Source organism: Choloepus didactylus, chromosome 10, assembly GCF_015220235.1.
Source record: "Choloepus didactylus isolate mChoDid1 chromosome 10, mChoDid1.pri, whole genome shotgun sequence".
Classification (NCBI taxonomy): domain Eukaryota; kingdom Metazoa; phylum Chordata; class Mammalia; order Pilosa; family Megalonychidae; genus Choloepus; species Choloepus didactylus.
In genome coordinates this window covers 83275222-83299625 of record NC_051316.1, presented here as the reverse complement: position 1 = coordinate 83299625, position 24404 = coordinate 83275222, and the positions used below count along the sequence as shown (strand labels likewise).

The window sequence follows — 24404 nt, the reverse complement described above, 5'->3', positions numbered from 1 at the left end:
AATACATTAGAGACTAAAAAAAAATCTATGTAATGATTCAGTAGTCATAATCCTTTATTAAATCCTATCTTGTCTGTTGCTACTCCTCCCTGTCATCTGATCACTGTCTCAATCTTCAGGGATATCTGGACAGTGACCACTCTAACTTGTTCATATTGAAAAGGGGTGTCGACATTATGGGGAAGGGGGGTGCAGCTGGTTGATGTTCTTGAAGAGGCTGTTGCCTCTGGGTTTGGGGACTTACCTGGCATAGGAACAATCTAGAGGTTTTAAAAATCCAGGGCTTTTTAAGAGGAGAACGTATATTTCTCTTTGCCCTTGAACTTGAAAACTATAGGTCTTTAGTCCATGTTTCTCATCCTGGAATCTGTACAATTTTAAAAGGACTAAACATTTTCTATCCCCTTTGATTAGTTTTTTACAATCAGATTATTAATATTCACCAACAACTAGAGATTTTGGCACAAAGCACTTGTTAAAATGATGCATTAAAATTTTCTTTTTATTATGAAAAATAAAACATTTGTGACCAAAGAGAAAATAAAACAATAAATCCCCAACTGCCCATCATCCAGTTTTAGTGATTGTCAAAATTTGCCATTTACCTCAAAATGATTCATTATTTAAAGTCTGCTGTATGTTAATTTAGAAAAAAAAAGTGTATTAAAAGCCTTTGGTAGTACTTTATGCATGATATTGCAGATTTTATTCACTATTTTGACTATGTTCTGGCAAAAGATAATTTTCCAGCCTGTTGGAGAGCTAAAAAAATGGAATTGATAGGCAATAATTACATAGTATAGTATCCTATATAAAATCTATTATAGAAGAATTTTAGAGGCTGTCAATCAAATTCTAAAGTATAAAGGAAGGGAATAATTTGTGTTAAGACATTCTGAGTACATGGACTAACGGCATTGATACTGGTAAAGTGCCTGCTTTCAAGAACCCAATTTTCTTGTTACTTTGCTTTAAAATAGTTCCTATATAGGTAAACAGTCAGTTCTTAGATACATATATTATCATTAGGCTCAGCAAATGAGCCTGATGAATGTCGTATCCCTAACCCAAGGAATAGTGCCTCAAATATTCTGGTTATTAAGGTTGATGGGTTAAGTGAAGTCCGATCCAGTGAAGAAATGAGTCTGAGTAGAAGGTGGACAAGACCAGCCTTAAAATTGTCCTGGGAAGAAAAAATGTAAAGACCCTGTTATAACAAAAAAATAAATACATGTCAGGGTGTGGCAAAAAAAAAAAAGAGGAAATTAGAATACAGGATACAGAGAGGGGCAGAATATATCTGGAAGGAACAAGAGGAAAAGTACATTGAAATCTACTACCTAATTCAAGATATTTTGTGTAAACCCAGGTAGGTAAAAAAAAAAAAAAAAAAAGATCAATGGTTAAGAAAATAGTAAATGTACAAGAATAATTGGATTGAAAGGGAGCAAGAGATGGATTTGAGTCTTGTAAAAGACTAGCATATTGTGCTAGATTTTGAGTATTAACCAGCCTGAATTTGGGGGACATAAAGAAAGAGCGGCCATCATTAGAAGCCCTTCAGAAGATCACATCTGGAAGCCAAACACATGAGTCTCGTTGCTAAAGCAACTCTTAGATCTTTGCTTTTGCTTCCCACCCCCCGCACTCAGGGCAAGGGGTAGAGTGGGGTAGGGATGGAGATGGAAGTAATAGAGAAGATTCAGCTAATAAAAATATCAGTGTCAGCACTTCAACATGTAACCTTTCCATGTGCCCAATACATAAAGAAATATACTGATACTTTGACTTGAGTAACCGTATACTATTATTAAAAATTAAAACCCATTTTTAAAATATATCAGGCAGAATACCTCAGAAAAAGAGAATCCTTGGACTGAGATAGAGAAAATTAGAGTTTGTGTTCGAAAACGCCCTCTGGGCATGAAAGAATTACGTCGCGGAGAAATTAATATTCTTACTGTGGAAGACAAAGAAACTCTACTTGTGCATGAGAAGAAAGAAGCAGTTGACCTCACACAATATATCCTTCAGGTATGATGCTTTCCTTTTGTGTTTGGAACTGATATTATCAAATATGTCATTTTTTTTTTTTTTTTCACTTTTTGTTTAAGTGGTAGCATCAAAATTCTAAAATCCAATTTCTGGTTTGGGTGTTGACATTCATTCCTAATGTGACATTATCTTAAATCATTGATGCTCTGGTCCTTAATTTTTTAAAAAAGTATGGAGCTATAAAGACGTAATGCCTCCACTCTTGTACAATGGAGTTGTGCCATATGTTCATTTAACACATTTAAGTGAAATTAATTATACATATTCAACAAAAAAAGGGAGAATGAAGGGATAGGAAGAATTTAAATTATGCGTTGGTGGTAGACAGAACCAGTCACTGAATGAATGCCGCAGTCAGTCTCATTTCTCACCTGCCTCTCACAGAGTGAACATCTCATCTCACTCGGCTGAGTGTGTGTCAGGAGTTTAAAGATGAAAGCTATATTTTCGAGCAACAAGGCCCCAGATTGCTAGCCAACTGCTTATTCTGATTCTCAGCTGTCTTGAGTTTAGACTAAATTTGATGGGAATTGGCCTCTGAGCTGGCCCCTATGTACGGTAGGTAAATATAATTCAGGGATAAGATTTAATATCTAGCATACAAGGATTTAAATAAAATAGTAGTAGCTCAGACATGTACAGACTGTTCATTCCCTGCCAGAATGATCACGAGGAGTCCGAGAAGAAAGGGTTTGGTACTGAAAGGAACTTATTCCAGACAGATAAGTAGCCTGTGCAATAATTCTTCAGTCTCATGGAAGCAGCAAACCCCTCAGATGGAAGATAACATAATTTATTGTGAAGGAAGTGTGAGTAATCTAAAACAGTAGATAATCCACCACATGTTAATGATTTGGGAGTCGAGAATTTCTCTGAAACTTTCTGAAGGACATGTGAACATGCAAGATTATTTTAATTAACTTATGGGTATAGTTCTGAATCTGTCTTCCTAAACATATTGTATTCATTCTCATTCCCTCTTTTTCTCTTGCTCTCTTGCCTCAAAGCCCAGTGACTGATAGAAAAAGTAGTGAGTAATCTGGTGTGCTAGCAATTCACCATAGTAAACTGAGATCTTATTCTGATATAATAAATCCTTTTAACACTGAAGTCAAATTGCTAACACTTTCCCACCTTGCAAACTTACATTGTTCTTCTTTGTCTTTGGTTACCGAAATTGGGTTTCACATTGATATTCAAAGTAACTCACTAAGTCTTTCTCTGGGCACTTAATTACTAGGCCACTGTACAACCAATCCAATCACTTTAACAGCCTTATCGATTGCTAATCAATGCACAATCTATTAGGTCTCAGCAGGACACATTTATTTTGAAGATGGTCTCAATGACCAATTAGTTGTAATGCTATCTAGTTCCATGGCTACTTATAGCCATAGTTGTAGCCCTACCCAAGACTTCCTTAATGATGCTTCTGTCACAGAAATTCCCTCAAGGAGGCATCATCTTATCTTTTGTATTTTTCCATTATTCCAAAACACAATATCCTTACTTCTCTGTCACTACATTGGTCAATACTTATTGAATACCCATAGTTTCCGTAGCACTTTCTCTGCTGTTTGAACTTTGGACCTTTGCTCTCATAGGTCAAAGTCCTTACCTGTCATTGCTGTAACATGAAAGTGTTGGGAAGGCGATTTCCCCCCCTTTCCCTTCCTTAAAGGGAAAGAAGAAAAGGGAGGTTCATAGCAAACTGGGAGTTAAATAAATATTGATCCTAGCCTCCTTGGGTTCTATTTTTAAACTTATTCAGGGATTTAAAACAATAGGTTTTTGTGTCTGTTTAATTAAAATTTCTTATCCTTTCAAATCTCCCTTTGTCATATATATGTAATGTGCTATCCTACCTACCATTACATTTTATGATATAAACATAATAAGGGGAAAAACTGTATGTAACTTTCATTCAAATTTCTTAAATAAAGAAAATAGAGGGAAGAAAAGATTGTACGAAGAATTGGCTCACTCTTAATCTCATCGATTTACTTCACTTAAGACAGAATAAGAATTGTATGCCTTAGTTTGTACATTGTAAGAACATGTATACAGAGATCTCAAGTAAAAGAAGGTCCTATCATTTGACATTTATTGATTGCTTATTTATTGCTAAGTTTGTCATGGTTGGTTACTCTGAGTTAAAAATGTGTTTGCACTTTTATCATGTGTGAACTGGAAAAGTGGTGGAAAAAATCCAGAAGATACCTCTTTCTATAAAATTTGAATTTATCTTTCAGCATGTTTTTTATTTTGATGAAGTCTTTGGTGAGGCATGCACCAATCGGGATGTATACATGAAGACTACTCACCCACTCATTCAGCATATTTTCAATGGGTATGATAGTGATTATTTGTTTCTCTTGCTTTTTATTTTCTATTTTCCATAAGCCATATTTCTTTATAAATATCTCTTGCACTTTTCAAGGCTTTTAAACAAGAATTTGTTTTGGTCTAATAAATTTAAATTAGACTTTTTTTGAAAGGTGCAGTTTCTCTATTTATAGAATTTACCAAGCATTCAGAAATTTGCAGCAAAATTTCCTCCTACACTGGTGATATTGATTCTGTGTGCTTAGGAGAAAAATATAAACTGTCAGCAATATGATTTCATTAGAGCCCTCAGAATAAAAAAGTTTAAGTGGTTGGAGTTAGTCCAAACTTTTGATAATAGGAATTATGTATTCTGACTACCATTCTGTTAATTATTTTTATTGTAATAGGATAGATAAGTGAATATCAGTTATCAGCTTTTCATGCATTTTTTGAAATTATTATTCACATTTAAACATTAGATGGGTCAGAAACAAGTATTAAGTAATAGGAACTTCTATTGTATGTTTAAAATATAGGCATATACAGGTTAAAAAGGCCAGACAGCCTGATAGAGTCACCAATTCCAGGGTATTTTGACTTAAAAAAAAAAAAAAAAACTTTTGTAAACTTTTCTTAATTGGGGAATAATTTACATGCAATAAGATGTGCAGATCTTAAACATTTAGGTTTGCTAAGTTTTGATAATTGTATACATCCGAGTAACCAGTACCCAAAACAAATTAGAACGTTCTCAGTGCCCCAGAAAGTACTCATGTTCCTTTTTAATTCCTCACCTCCACCCCCAGATCTTATATAACCACTGATCTGCTTTCTGTCCCTATAGTTTCACCTATTCTAGAATTTCATAGAAATGAAATCATTACAATATATATTCTTTATGCCTGCTTCTTTTGCTTAGCATAATATTTTTGGTATCAGTTTATATTGTTGTATGTATCTGTAGTTTTTTATTGCTGCATAATATTCCCTGATACAAATATACCATACTTCGTTTTTCCATTTCTTATTGATGGACATTTGAGTGTTTCCAGTATGGTACTATTATGGATAAAGCTATAATGAAATTCTTTCACAATTCTTTTTGCTGTTATGTTTTCATTTATCTTAGAATAAAAACCTAGAGGTAGAATTCTGGGTCATAGGGTAGGTGTTTGTTTATAAGGAAATGTCAAATGATTTTCCAAAGAGATTGTATGATTTTATACTCTCAACAGCAATGTATGAGAATTACAGTTATTCTGCATCCTCACCAACATTTGGTATTATATATCTTTTTTATTTTAGCTAATCTACAGGATGTGAAATACTATCTCATTGTGGTGTTATTTTGATTTTCCCTAATGACCAATGATACTTGAGCACGTTTTCTTGTGATTGGCATTTAAATACCTTCATTTGCCCATTTGTTTAGTTGCTTGTCTTTTTATTGTTTTGTAGAAGGTCTTCAATGTTTCAAAAAAATTGTTTATGAACAGGCTAAAGAAGTGAAATACCTTTCAGATCTGCATTTCTTATCCACCAAATCTAGGGAGTGTTTTATGAGAGAACAGATTTCTAAAATTAGTTAGAATTTGAATGTTAGAACTTCAGGAATAGTAATAAAAAATAGTTGCAAGTTAAGCGCATCCATCTGTAAACTGTAATAGATTTTTCATGTCCGTATTTATTGCATTTTTTTAACTTTTAATTTTAAAATACTTTCAGACTTACAGGATAGTTGCAAAAATAATACAAACCCCCTACAGAGAACTCCAGCATACACCCACACTACCTCCTCCAGATACCCAGATCTACCAATTTTAACATTTCCCACATTTGTCTATATCTATCTATCTATCCATCTATCTATCATATCTATTTTATGAACACTAAACATTTGAGAGTAGGTTGCACACATCACACTCTTTGAACACATACTACTCCCATGTACGTTTCCTAAGAACAATGATATTCACTTATATAAACACTCAAGAGCAGTTACCAAGTTCAACAAATTTAACATTGTTATAAAGCTTACATTCTTTTTTTTTTAAGATTGTGATTTTTTAATGTGTTTTTTTTAATCTTCATTTTATTGAGATATATTCACATACCACGCAGTCATACAAAACAAATCGTACATTCGATTGTTCACAGTACCATTACATAGTTGTACATTCATCACCTAAATCAATCCCTGACACCTTCATTAGCACACACACAAAAATAACAAGAATAATAATTAAAGTGAAAAAGAACAATTGAAGTAAAAAAGAACACTGGGTACCTTTGTCTGTTTGTTTGTTTGTTTCCTTCCCCTATTTTTCTACTCATCCTTCCATAAAATAGACAAAGTGGAGTGTGGTCCTTATGGCTTTCCCAATCCCATTGTCACCCCTCATAAGCTACATTTGTATACAATTGTCTTCGAGATTCATGGGTTCTGGGTTGTAGTTTGATAGTTTCAGGTATCCACCACCAGCTATCCCAATTCTTTAGAACCTAGAAAGGGTTGTCTAAATTGTGCGTAAGAGTGCCCACCAGAGTGACCTCTCGGCTCCTTTTGGAATCTCTCTGCCACTGAAGCTTATTTCATTTCCTTTCACATCCCCCTTTTGGTCACAAAGATGTTCTCCATCCCATGATGCCAGGTCTACATTCCTCCCTGGGAGTCATATTCCACGTTGCCAGGGAGATTTACTCCCCTGGGTGTCTGATCCCACATAGAGGGGAGGGCAGTGATTTCACCTTTCAAGTTGAAAGCTTACATTCTATATTCCAGTTTTTTCTTATGTCCCAATAATATCTTTTTGAGCCTTTTCTCCTCCATTCTTAGATCCTATCCAGGATCATGTGTTGCATGTGCTTGCCTTCTTTCTTTCTTTCCTTCTTTCCTTCTTCTTTCCTTTCCTTCCTTTGCTTTCTTTCTTTCTCTTGAAACACGCATACAACATAAATCTTCCCCTTTAGCCTCTCCCAAACATATCATACAGTGGGGGATTAATCACATTCACAATGTGGTAGTACCCTTTCCACCATCCATTTCTAGAACTTTCCCTTCATCTCAAAAAGAAACCCTATAATCATTCTGCATTAACTCCCCATTACCCCTGACAACCTGTGCTCCACCTTCAATCTCTGAGTTCATACTCAGAGATTGAAGTTAAGTTGGGGCTTAAACTTAACATCGTAAATTTAACACAATCTTGTTTGTTTTGATACCAACTGAATTTCAGTAGCATACATAAACTATGTTCCTATGTCCCTCTATCCCCCATCTTTATGTAGTTCTTGTCACAAATTACATATTTATACAGTATGACTCCAAAACCATTGGTTTATCATTACATCTTATGCATTTGCTGTTTTGAATCTGTAGGAAGTAAAAAGTGAAATAACAAATAAAAAATACAACATTACTGGTATTTATATTTACCCAGGTCATTATCTTAACTGAAAATCTTTATTTCTTCATGGGGCTTTGGCAAATGTCTAGTGCCATTCCTTTCAACCTGCAGAACTCCCTTTAGCATTTCTTGTGGGGCTGATCTAGTGGTGATGAACTCCCTCAGCATTTGTTTATCTGGGAATGCCTTAATCCCTCCCTCATTTCTTTTTGTTTGTTTGTTTTTGCAATTTTATTAAGATATATTCACATTCCATACAATCATCCAAAGTGTTCAATCAGTTGTTCATAGTATCATCATATGGTTGTGCATTCATCACCACAATCAATTTTCATTCTTCCAAAAAAAAAAAGAATAAGAGTAAAATTAAAAGTAAAAAAGAACACCCTAAACATCCCATACTTCCATCCCACCCCCATTATGAATTTACTTTTTTGTCCCCATTTTTCTACTCATCTTTCCATACCGGATAAAGGAATGAAGGCAACAAGGTTTTCACAATCACACGGTCACACTATATAAGCTATATAGTTACACAGTTGTCTGCAAGAATCTAGGCTACTGGATTGCAGTTCAACAGTTTCAGGTATTTCCTTCTAGCTATTCCAATACACTAAAAACTAAAAAGAGATAGCTATATAATGCATAAGAATAGCCTCCAGAATGACCTCTTGACTCTATTTGAAATCTTTCAGCCACTGAAACTTTATTTTGTTTCATTTCTCTTCCCCTTTTTGGTCAAGGAGGCTTTCTCAATCCCACAATGCGGATCCAGGCACATTCCTGCCTCCCTCATTTTTGAAAGACAGTTTTACCAGATATAGAATTCTTAGTTGGCAGTTTTTTTGCTTTCAGCCCTTTAAATATGCCACCACTGCCTTCTTGCCTCCATGGTTTCTGATGAGACATCATTATTTAATCTTAACAGGGCTGTCTTGTATGTGACTTGTTGCTTCTCTCTTGTGGCTTTCAGAATTCTCTTTTTATCTTTGGCATTTGATAATTTGATTATAATAATTATAATTCGAGCTGACAGAAGAAAGAATTAGAGAACTTGAAAATAAGACAATTGAAATCATCCAGTCTGAGAAGTAGAAAGAAGAAAGAATGAAGAAAAGTGAACAGAGCCTAAGGAATCTCTGGGACACCAACAAGCGTACCAATATACACATTGTGGGAGTCTCAGAAGGAGAAAAGAAAGAGAGAAAGAAACAGAACATTCAAAGAAATAGTGGCTGACAGCTTCCCAGATTTAACTAAAGACATGAATATACACATTCCAAAGCACTCAACAAACTCCGAACAGGGTAAACTCAGTCGGCCCAAGCTAAAGCATTTTATAATCAAACTGTCAAATGCCAAAGATAAAAAGAGAAATGTGAAAGTCACGAGAGAAGCAACATGTCACTTACAAGGTAGCCTCAATAAGATTAACTGCCAATTTCTTTTTGAAATTGAAAATCATGAGGCAAGAAGTCAGTGAGGTGACATTTTTTTTTAATTTTTTTAATTTTTTTTATTAAATTCAGTTTTATTGAAATACATTCACACACCATACAATCATCCATGATATACAATCCACTGTCCACAGTATGATAACATAGTTATGCGTTCATCTCCACAATCTATCTCTGAACATTTTCCTTACATCAGAAAGAAACAGAACAAGAATAAAAAATAAAAGTGAAAAAAGAACACCGAAATCATCCCCCCATCCCACCCCATTTGTCCTTTAGTTTTTATCCCCATTCCTCCACTCATCCATACACTAGATAAAGGGGGTGTGATCCACAAGGTCTTCACAATCACACTGTCAACCCTTGTAATCTACATTATTATATAATTGTCTTCAGGAGTCCAGACTGCTGGGTTGGAGTTTGGTAGTTTCAGGTATTTACTTCTAGCTATTCCAATACATTAAAGCCTAAGAGGTGTTATCTATATAGTGCATAAGAATGCCCACCAGAGTGACCTCTCGACTCCATTTGGAATCTCTCAGCCACTGAAACTATTTCGTCTCATTTTGCATCCCCCTTTTGGTCAAGAAGATACTCTCAGTCCCACAATGCCACGTCCACATTCATCCCCGGGAGTCATACTCTGCGTTGCCAGGGAGATTTACACCCCTGGGAGTCGGGTCCCACGTAGAGGGGAGGGCAGCGAGTTCACCTGTCGAGATGGCTCAGTTAGAGAGAGAGAGGGCCACATCTGAGCAACAAAGAGGTACTCAGGGGGAGACTCTTAGGCACCATTACATACAAGTTTAGACTCTCCTTTGTGGTAATGAGCTTCATAAGGGCAAGTCCCATGCTCGAGGGCTCAGCACATCAAACCGCCAGTCCCAATGTTTATGACAACATCAACACCAGTCCAGGTGAGGATGTCCAAAACATCCGCACCTTCCCCCAGATCCTCGGGGCTGGGGAGGGGGAGGCTGTAAATATGTTTTTTATTATCTGCCCAAATTACTCTAGGATGTGTCACTATTTCACTCCAGCCTATACTAACCTACCATATCTCACTTCCTATTCAAAGTTCCATGCAATTGTGGTGTTTGAACAAAACAACTGTAGAGTTGTACCGTTTAGAAAATTTAGATCCTGTACCAAATAGATATCTATTCCCTTGGTCTCATATGAAAGTTGAAGTTTTAAAACACAATCAGTTTCAACCTTTATCCTTTGGCCTGGCTTGCCCTGGTCTTAACCAGACCTGCTTCATTCATATCACTAATTGAAGTCTGGGCTCTTTTTCAGCTTTTTTTTTTTTTTTTTTTTTGACAGTGGCTGTATGCACTAATACTGACATTCATATCTGCCGAGCTCTAGCTCTGAGTTTCAGGTGTCTCAGAGATATGCATTGTTCCAGAGACCAATCAGGTTATACGCTAGGGGATCAGCATCTCAAAGTTTAGAGATAGGCCTTACAATTCAGGGATAGAGTTAACTGCTGTAAGAGCTTACAATCTAGGGACTATTACAATTATTGTGTCCACGTTAGGCTATGTTCTAAGATTCAATTCTGAGTTTATACATTGTAGTTAGTCCATATTGGTGAGGCATCTTCCCTCTCACCATGTTTTCTCCAACACTTTTACTCCTATATATATTTTTTCCTACAGTTTTATAGAGTTATATTCACATACCATACATTTATCCACAGTGTACAATTAGTTGTTCATGGTATCATCATAAAGTTGTACATTTATCACCACAATCAGCACTTGAACATACTGATTACTACAAGAAAAATTGTTTTGTTTTGTTTTTTTTTTTTTTTTTGTTAGCAATAAGAAAAAAAATGATAAGAAAAATAACATGTCATACAATACAATATACTACTAAGGACAGCAAATAACACCACTACCAAGAATCCCATATTACTCCCCTATATCCCCTTCTCATATACATTTAGCATTGGCATATTGCCTTTGTTACATTTAATGGAGGTATATTACAATGTTACTGTTGCCCATAGACTCCAGTTTGCTTTGATTATGTTTTTTCCTGAATACCATTCCTTTTTCAAATTTCTACATGGTTGACATTCATTTGCTTTCCCACATGCAAAAACATTTTTATATTTGTATATTTAGTAACAGTCATTGGCCACTCCAGTTTTTGCCACGTTATACAGTCCCAGTCTTTATCATCTATCTTTACCTCTGGTGTCATACATTCTCCTATCCCACCTCTTTCAGCTTTACTCACAGACATCTTTGTTCAGTGTACTTACAATACCTTGCTACCATCACACAGTATTATGCTATCTATTTCTGGATCTATGCAATCAATCCTAAACATTCTGTAGTCCTTCAGCATCAAATGGCTGATCTCTGCCCTCTTTCTATCTCCTGGTTGCCTGAGGTGACATTTTTAAAGTACTGAAAGCAAAAAACTGCCAATCAAAAATACTCTGTCAAAATTGTCTTTCAGAAATGAGGGAGATACACAAAAGCTAAGGTAATTCATCACCACTAGACTGGTCTTACAGGAGATGCTAAAGAGAGTCCTGCAGGTTGAAAAGAAAGGACAATAGATTGAAGCTTTATCTATTTGTAGATTAACACTTCTCTTGATATGCATAAGTGACACAAATGATTCTTTCCCCAGAGGCAATGCCACTTGCTTTGCATATGGACAGACAGGTGCTGGAAAGACGTACACCATGATAGGAACTCATCAGAACCCAGGATTGTATGCCCTGGCTGCCAAAGATATCTTCAGACAACTAGAGGTGTCCCAGCCAAGAAGGCACCTTTTTGTGTGGATCAGCTTCTATGAAATCTACTGTGGACAGCTTTATGACCTCCTAAATAGAAGAAAAAGGTATTAGATTCTAGTAGGACACTAAATCTGCCCATCATTGCTTTTAAGCCAGTGTCCCATGGATCTTGGGGCTGCATGCTAGGCTTTGATACATTAGTGCCCTTTTGTGAAAATGAGTCTCCTGCACCAGGTGCATATTTTTTAAACTGTCAATTCAGCTAGAGAAAAATGTCAATTTGCTTTTCATTAACAGAAATTTTTTAATTGATTAATGTCCTAATGTCTATTAAAAGACCCTTTTATTTTGGTCAGTGAAAAAGGCCATAATTTAAGGAAGTCACTAAATCAACACATACTTAAATCCCCTCCTTTTCTTTTGACCAATTATTACACTGTACAAACTATAAATGTTTCCCACTTTCTCTTCCTTTCCGCCTCAATAATCTTAGGGTAAACTTAATGAAAGTTTTCTGAAATCAGTAAAAAGAAAAGAAAATCTCTTCTTCATATTAGACTTTAACCTTTTAAGGCTTAAACTGTTACCCTTACAACAAAATACAGTAATTTAGAAATGTATTCCATAACTCTGCTTTTAAATTCCTATTGCATTTTTTTGGCATAACATTTTCTTTAGGTTGAAACAGATGACTTAAACTGAGTAGGAGGCAACGAAATTGTGAAGGGATCAACAATTGGGAGAATAGGGAGGAGGGAGAGAGGAGGGGAGATGGAAGGATAAAAGGTTGTCATAACAGAAATAACCAGATGTGAGAAATGTGGGCGCACAGCCATGCCAGGAGGAAAGGAGTGAACTGAGGCTGAGCATGCTGGAAGGCTAGAAAAGCCAAGTTAGCCTAAGAGATTAGCTCCCCAACAAAGGTATCCAAACCTTAGTGGCGCTGTCCAAAAGGACCTGCAAACTCCACATACTCTGGGTAAGCACTGGAATGGAGCCAGGTGGGGATGGGAGACGGTCCAGTTCCCTAGGGAGAACATGATATGGCAGGTTCCCATTGTAAAGGGGCACAAAGGCAGTGGGGAGCATAACTGGAGAAACCAGTGAGTGGGCTTAGGCAGGCCACCGACCTGTGGACTGATCCAGTGAAAAGGAGGCCTTTGGTTATGCTACAATTTAGAGACTGTTCAGGGTTCGGTCTTGATATAAAGGAGAACACAACTCTGAGGAGGCTTTGGGTCAGAGTTACATTTCTTCTCTCCCCCCTCTCTCTGCTGGTGTTGAGGCCTCAGGTTAGCTCAGTAACAACTTCTCTTCCAAGCCCCAACCCTCTGTAGGAGCCCTTCCTAATCAGAATGCTCATTTCCTTTATAGAACAGTTGCTATGAGGATAAAAGGCACTGTTGTGCTGTGTGTATGTGTTTTGTTTGTTTGTTTGGGCAAAGGGTCATTCAGGATATCAGCCTGTTCTGAATGCAGTTCTTTAATGAATTGCCCTGATTATATTGCCCTATGTAATGCTCTGTATATTTGCATTCTTTAACTGTAGCCAGGGGGATGGGAATAAGCTAACTCCTGAATAAGCTTCTCAGAAACTCACAAGGGAAGACCCATACTCATTCTGCCATTGTCTTAGCTGTTGGGTGTTTATGGTTTAGAAAATATCTCTGGTTAGTTGGCTAATATGATCTCTTTGTTTCTTTCCTATTGGGGATTTCTGAGATGTTCTGGTTTACTGATGGCACTCTTTCCTTTTTTTTTTTTTTTTTTTTTTTTTTTTAGGCTGTTATACTGTTTTTTCAAATAAAGTATATTTTCTGTAATAATAGTGGGGCTTTGACAGGAGTGGACAAAGTGTATTTGCTCACTCCACTTCTTAAACTGGAAGCCAAAGCTTAAGGATCTTCAAATTAATTCTTAAAGTAGATGATAAGTTGTTTTTATGCTCTTGCATAAAAAGTGATAACCATTCATTACCTCACGCGAAGGCCTGGGGCATTCAGTTGCAGTACCAGCTCTTCCTTGCTGCCTTAGCAGATGTATCAGGACTTCTTATGTTGCAAGTAAAGGAAAACTCCACTTATCCTGGCTTAAACATTTGGGGAAATCATTGGCTCATATCACTGGAAAGCCTAGAAAACACTCAGGCTTCAGGGTCAGTTTACTATAGCAGCTCAGAGTTGTTATAAGGACCCAGTTTTTTTTTTTTTAATCTCTCTGTTCTACCTTCTGTGGTGTTGGTAGCTTCATCCTGTAACTCACTCTCTTTGTCAATGCAAAATAGCTGTCATTGTGCTCAAGGCCACGTGCTTTCACTTCCAGAGAGAAAGGGAGAGTACCTCACCCCCAGGCACCCTGGCCAGAGTCCAGGACTTCATTTTTTTTTTTTTAATTAAATTCAGTTTTATTGAAATACATTCACACACCATACAATCATCCATGATATACAATCCACTGTCCACAGTATGATAACATAGTTATGTGTTCATCACCACAATCTATCTCTGAACATTTTCCTTACATCAGAAAGAAACAGAACAAGAATAAAAAATAAAAGTGAAAAAAGAACACCGAAATCATCCCCCCATCCCACCCCATTTGTCCTTTAGTTTTTATCCCCATTCCTCCACTCATCCGTACACTAGATAAAGGGGGTGTGATCCACAAGGTTTTCACAATCACACTGTCACCCCCTGTAATCTACATTATTATATAATTGTCTTCAGGAGTCCAGACTGCTGGGTTGGAGTTTGGTAGTTTCAGGTATTTACTTCTAGCTATTCCGATACATTAAAGCCTAAGAGGTGTTATCTATATAGTGCATAAGAATGCCCACCAGAGTGACCTCTTGACTCCATTTGGAATCTCTCAGCCACTGAAACTATTTCGTCTCATTTTGCATCCCCCTTTTGGTCAAGAAGATACTCTCAGTCTCACAATGCCACGTCCACATTCATCCCCGGGAGTCATACTCTGCGTTGCCAGGGAGATTTACACCCCTGGGAGTCGGGTCCCACGTAGAGGGGAGGGCAGCGAGTTCACCTGTCGAGATGGCTCAGTTAGAGAGAGAGAGGGCCACATCTGAGCAACAAAGAGGTACTCAGGGGGAGACTCTTAGGCACCATTACATACAAGTTTAGACTCTCCTTTGTGGTAATGAGCTTCATAAGGGCAAGTCCCATGCTCAAGGGCTCAGCACATCAAACCGCCAGTCCCAATGTTTATGACAACATCAACACCAGCAGGACTTCATTTTGATTGGGCCAACAGAAATCTCATATCCACCCCTGAACCAATCATTGTAGCCAGAAGTACATCCTCTACTGATGGACATAGGTCTGGGTTATTTGCTAATTCTTTTAATTGTAGCCATGTATGCTGATTTGTTTATAACCATCAAGGACCATCCCTGAAACCAGGGGCTGGGAGCAGGAGATGTGTAAGCATGGAGGATGCACATCAATCCCACCAAAACAGCAACTGCCACTAAATAGGGGAGGATTGGAGTGGTTTCTGGGGAGGCAAGAACAAAGTTCCTTATAGCAGTGCCACCATACTAACCATGTTCTTGCATCTGCAGGCTCTTTGCAAGAGAAGACAGCAAACACGTGGTACAGATAGTGGGACTGCATGAGCTTCAGGTGGATAGTGTGGACCTCCTCTTAGAGGTAACTCTTCCTTCTCTCCTACCTCCCTGTAGCAGCCTAGGTAGAGGGAAAAAACTCATTTTGCTATCTGATAAGTATAATGGACTCAGATTTAGGCAAAGAGCTGATGAGCACACCACTTCACATTTGTAAAGTGTGAGTCCTCTTCTGAGAGGATGGCTCACTTCTGTACATAGTTGATGTCATTGCCATGGTAGTGGTAGGTGGGGCATATGGGAGAACTTAATACATGAGAGGATACTCTTGGGCCAGTTTCAGAGGCTGCTAATGTGTATTTCTATGGCAGTGGGCTCTGCGAAAGCTGCTGGAGAGAAATATTCTGCTTCTTATTTTAAAGAAAAATGTTAATGGATAATATTTTCATGTGGGTTCAAAATTCAACAGGTACAGATATTCTCGCAAGCATTGGGGGCCACCAGCTTAGTAGGTCAAGCCCTCGATCTTGGGGCTTGCCCTTATAGAAGCTTGTTATGGCAAAGGAGAGGCTAAGCCTACTCATGATTGGGTCTAAGATTCATCCCCAGAGGGCCTCTATTGGTGTCAGACATTTTGAGTGTTCTTTTTACTTTTATTTTTGTTCTCATTTTTATTTTTTGGAGTAATGAAAATGTTCAAAAATTGATTATGATGAAACACAATATGATGAAACTGAAGAGCTGCACACTTTGAATGACTATATGGTATGAGACTATATTTCAATTAAAAAAAATTCAACAGGTACAATGAAAGTATCCCTTCCATAAGATGATGGAAGATAAAGGCCCCTCAAACTTAATGTACACAACCCCCTCAACTTCTGCTGAGATATACACTGTTACATTTTTACATATTTTTCCTGTTCTGGGCTTTATGAACTTCTATACAAATATATTTCTGGTGAACCCTCTTTTAATGTAGTAGTCCTCAACCCTGGCTGTACATTAGATTATTGGAGAGCTTTTTTTTCCTTACTTAAAAAATTTGATGAACATTTTTATTATTAAAAAAAATAGCACTATACAGAAAAGCACATAAACCTAAGTGAGTACAGTATAAAGAATAATCACAAAACAAGCACCCTTGTAACCAACCACTCAAATTTTAAAAATAGAGCATTGTGGCACCCCACAATTCCTGTGTGACCCTGCCCAATCACACACTATCCTCATAAGCTGACTTTATGCTAATCACGTCTTTGTTCTTTGTTACAGTTTTACCACTTATATATTTATCTTTACACCATGTAACTTAGTTTTCACCTGTTTTTGAACTTTATATGAATAGAATCACACTGCGTGCATTCTTTTGTGTCTTCTTTTGCTCAACATTATGCTTTTGAATTCCATCTGTTTTTGCATATAGCTATAGATTTGTTCATTTTTTAAAAAGTGTGTTGCATAATAGTCCATCATATGAATACACCACAATTTGTTTATCCAATACTGTTAGTGGACATTTGGGTTATTTCCATTTTGGGTCTATTATGACAATGCCACTGTGTGTCCTTATACATATATTTCAATACACAAGCACATATATCCTAGTTCTCTAGGATATATACCTAGTTGTGAAATTACGGGTCAGAGGATATGCATTTCTTCACTTTACTAGATATGGCCAACTGTTTTCTAAAGTGGTATACACTCCTACAAGCAGTATATGAGCAATCCCATTGCTCAGCATCCTTGCCAACACTTTGTATTGATAGATTTTTGAATTTTTGCCAGTCTGGAGGTGTTTAATTATATCTTATGGTTTTTATTTGCATTTCCCTGATATCTTGTCATATTTTTACTTTATCATTTCTATTTCTTCTTTGGGGAATGCCAGTTTGAGTCTTTTCTTCATTTTGGGGTTGCCTTTTTCTTACTGTTTTGTAGGTCTTTTTGTATTCTGAACATGAATGTTTTATCAGTTTTTTTGCGTCACAGGGATGTTGCCTCATTCTATGGCTTGTCTCTCCAGTTTCATCATGCTCAAGTCTTCTTCAGATCAGTTAAATCAGAATCTCTCAGGGTGGGGCCAAGGTATGGGTTACTATTATTATTTTAAATTAAAATAGAATTTATGTATCAGAAATTCTCTTTTTTAAAGTGTACATTTGAGTGATTTTTAGTATATTGCCAAATTTGTGCAACCATCACCATGATCTAATTCCAGAACATTTTCATCATCCCAAAATGAAATTCTATACCCATTAGCAGTCACTCCTCATTATTCCCTACCCCCTGCCCCTGGCAACCACTACTCTATTTTCTGTCCCTATGTATTTGTCTGTTCTGGCCCATGTCATGTAAACTGAATCACACATAAGCCTTTTGTGACTGGCTTATTTCACTTAGCGTAATATTTTCAAGGTTCATCCATGTTGTGTAATGAATCAGTATTTCATTCTTTTTTATGGCTGAATAATATTCCATTGTATAGATAGACCACATTTTATTTATCCATTTGTAAGTTGATAGACATTTGGGTTGTTTCCATCTTTTGGCCATTATGAATAATTTTGCTATGAACATTTGTGTACAAGTTGTGTGGAGATATGTTTTCAGTTTTCTTGGGGGTATATACCTATAAGTGGAATTGTTGGGTCACACTTTCAGAGGCACTGCCGAACTGTTTTCCAAAGTAGCTGCACCTTTTGTATTCCTACTGGCAATATATGACGGTGGGTATTATTTTTAAAACTCCCCAGTGATCCTAATATGTAGCCATCCTAGTCATTCTTCTAGTAGCTTCCTCTCCCTTATTGCAAGCCTGTCTAGTGTAAAGGGAAAACCCTAAAAAGATAGTCTGGGTACTTGACAACACCTATCTTTAGAACAGTTCTACAGTGCACCCCTCTGGGGAAAAGTGTGTTAACCTCCACCTGAGCCCAAGGGACCAGGTAGGACAATCAGATTTTGCATTGTGGAAATGCTTTCAATGGATGCTTAAGTTAAAGCCTCCCTAGGCAATCTCTTGCTTTTCTTTGTAATATGTTCTAATAATAACTGGAAATGTTTACTGAGCACTTACTGCCAAACACTTTGCTTGGAGCTTTTGTAAATGTTATCCAATTTAATCATCACAAAATCATGAGAGAAATATTACAAACCTCTCATCTTGGAGATGAGAAAACTGAGGCTAAAATTAAGTGACATCTGAGGATCACACAGCTAAGGGCTGGTAGAAACAGGAATCCAACCTGGATGATATTATTCAGAAGCCCGTACCTTTTCACTGTACTCGGTACTTACAGTGAGTCAAAAGAGATCAATTTTTCTTTTTAAGAAAATGTAAGAAAAAAGACTCATTACTGAATGAATTAATACTTCTATGACAATATCTTCTGTGGTAGTTTGCTTAAAATTAAGTGTTTAAAGGGCTATAAACTTCGAATTATGGGGCTTGTGGGAAAGTTTATAATTGTTTTTTTCAAAACTAAGAGTCATACCAATGGCAGGGTGACCCACCATTGTGTGTCTTTTTTTTTTTTTAATCCCCTAACAGTTTCTTTCCCCTGGGGCAAATAAAATTTTCTTAGGCACTGGGACCTCATGTTTGCATTATTCTCAGATTCATGAGTCCTGGGTTCCCAAGCTGGAGAATGGTACCTGTTGACTGCTTTAGAGGACCATCTAAGATTCGAGACTCCTTTCTAGTGATTGCAAAGGCAGGCACAGTGTGGGACATGTTGAAGGGGCTCCACCATTCCTAACCTGGCCATAGCTTCCTCCGCTATGGAGTCCTAAGGAAATTGCTTCTCACACACCTATTCCCAGTGATCCTCTTGCCCCCACCTTCTCCACTCACTCCTTTCTTTGGCACGGAGTTTCCGTCAAGTCTGGTCCTCATGATTCCTTTGTTCCTGGAGGTTAGCCCAGTTAAATGGAAAGGGAACAAAGACTAGGAAGAAGTCCCTTTTCCTTGGCTGTGGGACCGTAACTGTGCTACTGGGCAGGCTGGTAGTGAGTCATCCCCTCTACTCTAAAATCAGAGTTGATGGCATTGTCCTATCCTAATGTATGTTCCCTAAGAAAGGCAGAAAGAACTTTCTTGTTAGTCAACATACAGGTCTTGGAGAGAGAATAAGTATTATGACATTGATACTCTTAGTCTACAATACATATGGCATTGTGTCAGAAGAAAGGCAGCTGAGATCAAGGTGGAACGTGCATATTAATTATAGATATCTGACATGGTTACCCTCATAAACATTTATTGACTTGAAACAACAGCACTTGCTAGCTCAGGTGTCACACTCTTACTTCTCAGGTATTGCCCATCTATTTGCTCAAGTGTCACTCTCAGGTGTCAACTTTGAGTGTTACCTTCACATATTACCCTCAGGCTCACTCAGGCATAGCCATTTTTTGTCTGCTTGTACAGCTAGCAGCTTTATTTTTCATACAGGATTGTCCTTCGTCCAGGAAATTTTTCCATCCAGCCATATTCTAATTACTTGGTCTTACCAGTGCAGACACGAGGTCTTCCCTGCCTTATCAGAGGACTCACTAACTCATCACATCTCCTAAATACGGAATCAAGATTTTGTCTGTTAGACAATTACTGGGCATTTTTTTCAGTTGTAGAGATTTGTAGATTTTTAAACATTCCTATAGCCATTTCACATACTCCTAGGTATCCATTCCCAGGACTTCTGATAAACCTGTTTTATGTTTTACCATTGCGTTGGCTGCAATTGGTAGCAGAGGCCCACACAAGGGCTTCCCTTAGATGGACCTCAGCTGTGTGTGGGTGATAGAGGCTTTGTCTATACACAGGGCCTAAGCTGCTGAAGTGCTCAGAGCATTTCTTTGGCATTTGTGCAGGAAAACCTTCTGACCAGACAGCTGGGTCCTGGTGCTGTATATCCTTGAGCATATCCTTTACCTTTCTGAGCCTGAAACATATGGATGATAGTAGATGATTGCATTGGATGATAGAAGGAAATAAGATAATGTACATAAAATACTTAGTGCAATGCTGGCTCATGTCGCATCTACTATTCTTATCAGTAAGTTCCTGAATATTTCCCAGCACCACAGAATTCAGCACTTGGTCTCTACTTCCAATTGTAGCAGATCCCCATTCACTGCTCACATAACATGTTCTGTCTAAATGACCTAGATTTAAAGACTTGCCCCATAGACTTTAGTGAGAGAAGGAGGAGTTTGGGGTGACAGAGGCAGTAAGAGGAAAATAAAGCCTAGTGATTTTTAAGGTGATTGCATTCATTTTACTCATTCCCTTATGACTTGTACTTACATGAAGTAGATTCTCTTTCTTTCCTTTTTTTAAATTATACTGGGGAGGCCATGAAATATTGTGTTGATCTATAAAACTGTATTTTCCCATGAAACTCCATGTATTTACATTTATAAAAAGAAATGGTTTACGTTTTGGAACTTTAAAGGAAGGTACTAGTTCTTTAGTATCTTTTTTTTAAGTTAATATTTATTGAGCATTTACCATGTGCCAAACATGGTACTAGGTGTTTTACATGTATTATCTCTTTTAGTCCTTGTAACTAACCTGTGAGACTGGTATTATACTTCCTTTTTATAAATAAGGAAACTTAGATCCTGAAAAGTTAAAGTATTTGCAAAAGTTCATACAAGTGGAGAGTAGAACTGGAATGTGAACCCAAACAGTCTGACTTCAGATTTCACTCTCACTTTTACATTGAATTGCACGTCATTTACAAAGATTTGTCTGGATAATCATTGATGTTTACAAACTGCCTCATTTTTATTCCTCAGAGCTCAGCTGCTTTATTCTGCAATTTCTAAGGGTATGATGATAGCAAGATGTTACTGAAGCTTAGGAAACTGGACCAAAGACTAGAAATGCCTTCATGCCTTCCCTAAAAGGCATTTGGCCAGGAAGGGTCACCTCAACATGTTAGGTTTATCGAGACACACTTAAAGCTACCCAGTACATTATGGTGGATAAGGTGCAGTGAAAAGCCAAATGCAAAACTCTATGATAGATCTCCAGGAGCCAACCTTTCTTGACTTCATTGAGGGGGAACCACAGGGCCATCCTGTCAGCCTCCTGTCCGTACCCATAGTTCTTTGCTAGATATGTCCTTGAGGCCTCTCTGAGCTCTCACTAGGTCAGAGCAGAGGTAGCAACACATGCAGCAGAGGGCATCTGACTTCTATCCTTGGTCTGACCAAATTCTACGTATGTGGCCTTGGGCAAGTCATTTAGCTTTTCAACGTTCTTTCCCTCATCCTTCAAGTATGCTTATATAAATGTAGAGGTTTAAGAAGACTATCCTGTCTCCTTCATGGAATTTGAACAAAAAAGAAAACAAAAGAGCTGTGAGAAACCTAAAACTCTGGGAGGAAATGCACCAGAATCTTAACTCTGAGACTGTTGAAGGTATATATTTTCTTCTTTATACCTTTTTTAAAGGAAAAAAAGAGAAAAGTTTGAACAAGAACAATATAAATCTAAAGTGAACCATCATCGTGTTACAGTCTATTTAAGCATGAAGTCAAAAAGGGATAGGAAGAGACCAGGGTGAGCAAGTACATTTAAACTAAATGGTTCAATCATAGCTACAACTTTAATTGTCCTTCCCAGCATCTGAACTCAGCATCAGCAGTCTTTCTCAGCACTTACCGCACCCAATATATGGGATTACTACTCTTAACTCTTGATTTCTGATTAACAGCAACATGCTATCTGTGCAGTTCATAATCCAGTTTTATAAGTTAGCAGGTTCTTCTCTTTACAATAGGATTAATCATGTAGTCTCTCTAAACTGCAAGCTATTTTAAAAGTGAGTGCATTTCATAGAGTTAATAATAGAGTGGTATATGGGGGAAAATTACCTATTGCAAGCTATGGACTATAGTTAACAGTAATGCCATAATATTTGTTTATCAACAGTAACAGGTGTGTACCATGCCAGTACTAAGGGTCAATAATGAGGGGTGGGGGGCTGGGTAAGGGATATTGAGTGTTATGGATTTTCTTTTTTTGTGTCTATTTGATACTTCTCTTTTTGGAGCAATGAAAATGTTCTAAAATTGAGTGGGATGATTGTACAACTAAGTGATGATACTGTGAGACATTGATTGTAGACTTTGGATGGAATATATGGTATGTGAATATATCTCAGTAAAATCTGCAGATTCAAAAAAAGTGAGAACATTTAAAATATGATTCTAAAATTTCATTTTAAATCTCAAATACAGAAAATCTTTAGGAATATAGCCATTGCTTGGGCCATGAGAAACTTTTAGTTGGTTAAGTCTTTAAAAACCACTTGCCAGAGAACCTAAGATGGTGGCTAGGTGAGACAGGGCAAAAAAACACCTCCGTGAAAAACACTACATAAAAGCCAGAAAGTGACCCAGAACACCAGTTCCAGCTATGCACCAGCCAGATAAGATCTGCTAAATCCACAGGGACTGTGCATTTGGTGAAACTGGGGGGTTTGCATTCTGAAATGACAGGCTGGGAACGCCCTTGCATGGCCCGGCAGTCCAGGGCTTCCCGGAGGGACAGCGCACACTTGTGACGTGGCACAGCCTTCCCTCAGCAGAGGTCCTGGAAGAGCAAGGCTGAGAAGGGGGGCCCGCTCGGAAATCCCAGGGACCCTAAGCCAGTGCCAGGGTCTTGTAGGTCAGTGGCAGAAATGTTCTGTGGCGGGACTGAAATGAAAGCTTAGACTCTTGCAACAGCCTTAAATCTCTGGGAACACCTGGGAGGTTTGATTATTAAAGCTGCCCTGCCTCCCTAACCACCCAGACACATGCCCCACATTCAGGGCGGACAGCACCAACAACACACCCAAAACTTAGTGTAACAATTGAACCCCACAAGAATCAGACCCCCACTCACCACAAAGTTGGGGAGAGCTGACTTGAGGGGAATAGGTGACTCGTGGATGCCATCTGCTGATTAGTTAGAGAAACTGTACATCACCAAGCTGTAGATCTGACAAGTTAGAGATCAGTCTTTTTTATATCGTGAAAGAACCCTATCAAGTAAAGCAAATGCCAAGAGGCCAAAAACAACAGAAAATCTTAAAGCATATGATAAAACCAGACGATATGGAGAACCCAAACCCAAACACCCAAATCAAAAGATCAGAAGAGACACAATACTTGGTGCAATTAGTCAAAGAACCAAAGTCAAACAATGAGAGCATGGCACAGGATATAAAGGACATGAAGAAGAGCATGGCACAGGATATAAAAGACATAAAGAAGACCCTAGAAGAGCATAAAGAAGACATTGCAAGAGTAAATAAAAAAATAGAAGATCTTGTGGAAATAAAAGAAACTGTTGGCCAAATTAAAAAGACTCTGGATACTCATAATACAAGATTAGAGGAAGCTGAACAACAACTCAGTGTCCTCGAGGACCACAGAACAGAAAATGAAAGAATGGGGGGAAAAAATGAAAAAATCGAAATGGATCTCAGGGATATGATAGATAAAATAAAAGGTCCAAATTTAAGACTCATTGGAGTCCCAGAAGGGGAAGAGAAGGGTAAAGGTCTAGAAGGAGTATTCAAAGAAATTGTTGGGGAAAACTTCCCCAACCTTCTACACAATATAAATACACAAAGCATAAATGCCCAGTGAACTCCAAATAGAATAAATCCAAATAAACCCACTCCAAGACATATTTTGATCAGACTCTCAAATACTGAAGAGAAGGAGCAAGTTCTGAAAGCAGCAAGAGAAAAACAATTCACTGCATACAAAGGAAACAACATAAGACTAAGTAGTGACTT

General features: G+C 37.7%; 1 protein-coding gene across 1 annotated transcript in view; it reads left to right on the top strand.

Moving 5' to 3' along the window:
* KIF24 (kinesin family member 24) overlaps nucleotides 1-24404 on the top strand; it is a 94210-nt gene that overhangs the window by 29620 nt on the left and 40186 nt on the right. Inside the window, exons 3-6 of the mRNA XM_037851303.1 lie at nucleotides 1845-2034; nucleotides 4308-4405; nucleotides 11903-12118; nucleotides 15595-15682. Of these exons, the coding sequence (XP_037707231.1) occupies nucleotides 1845-2034; nucleotides 4308-4405; nucleotides 11903-12118; nucleotides 15595-15682 (592 nt within the window). The remainder of the gene's footprint in view (nucleotides 1-1844; nucleotides 2035-4307; nucleotides 4406-11902; nucleotides 12119-15594; nucleotides 15683-24404) is intronic.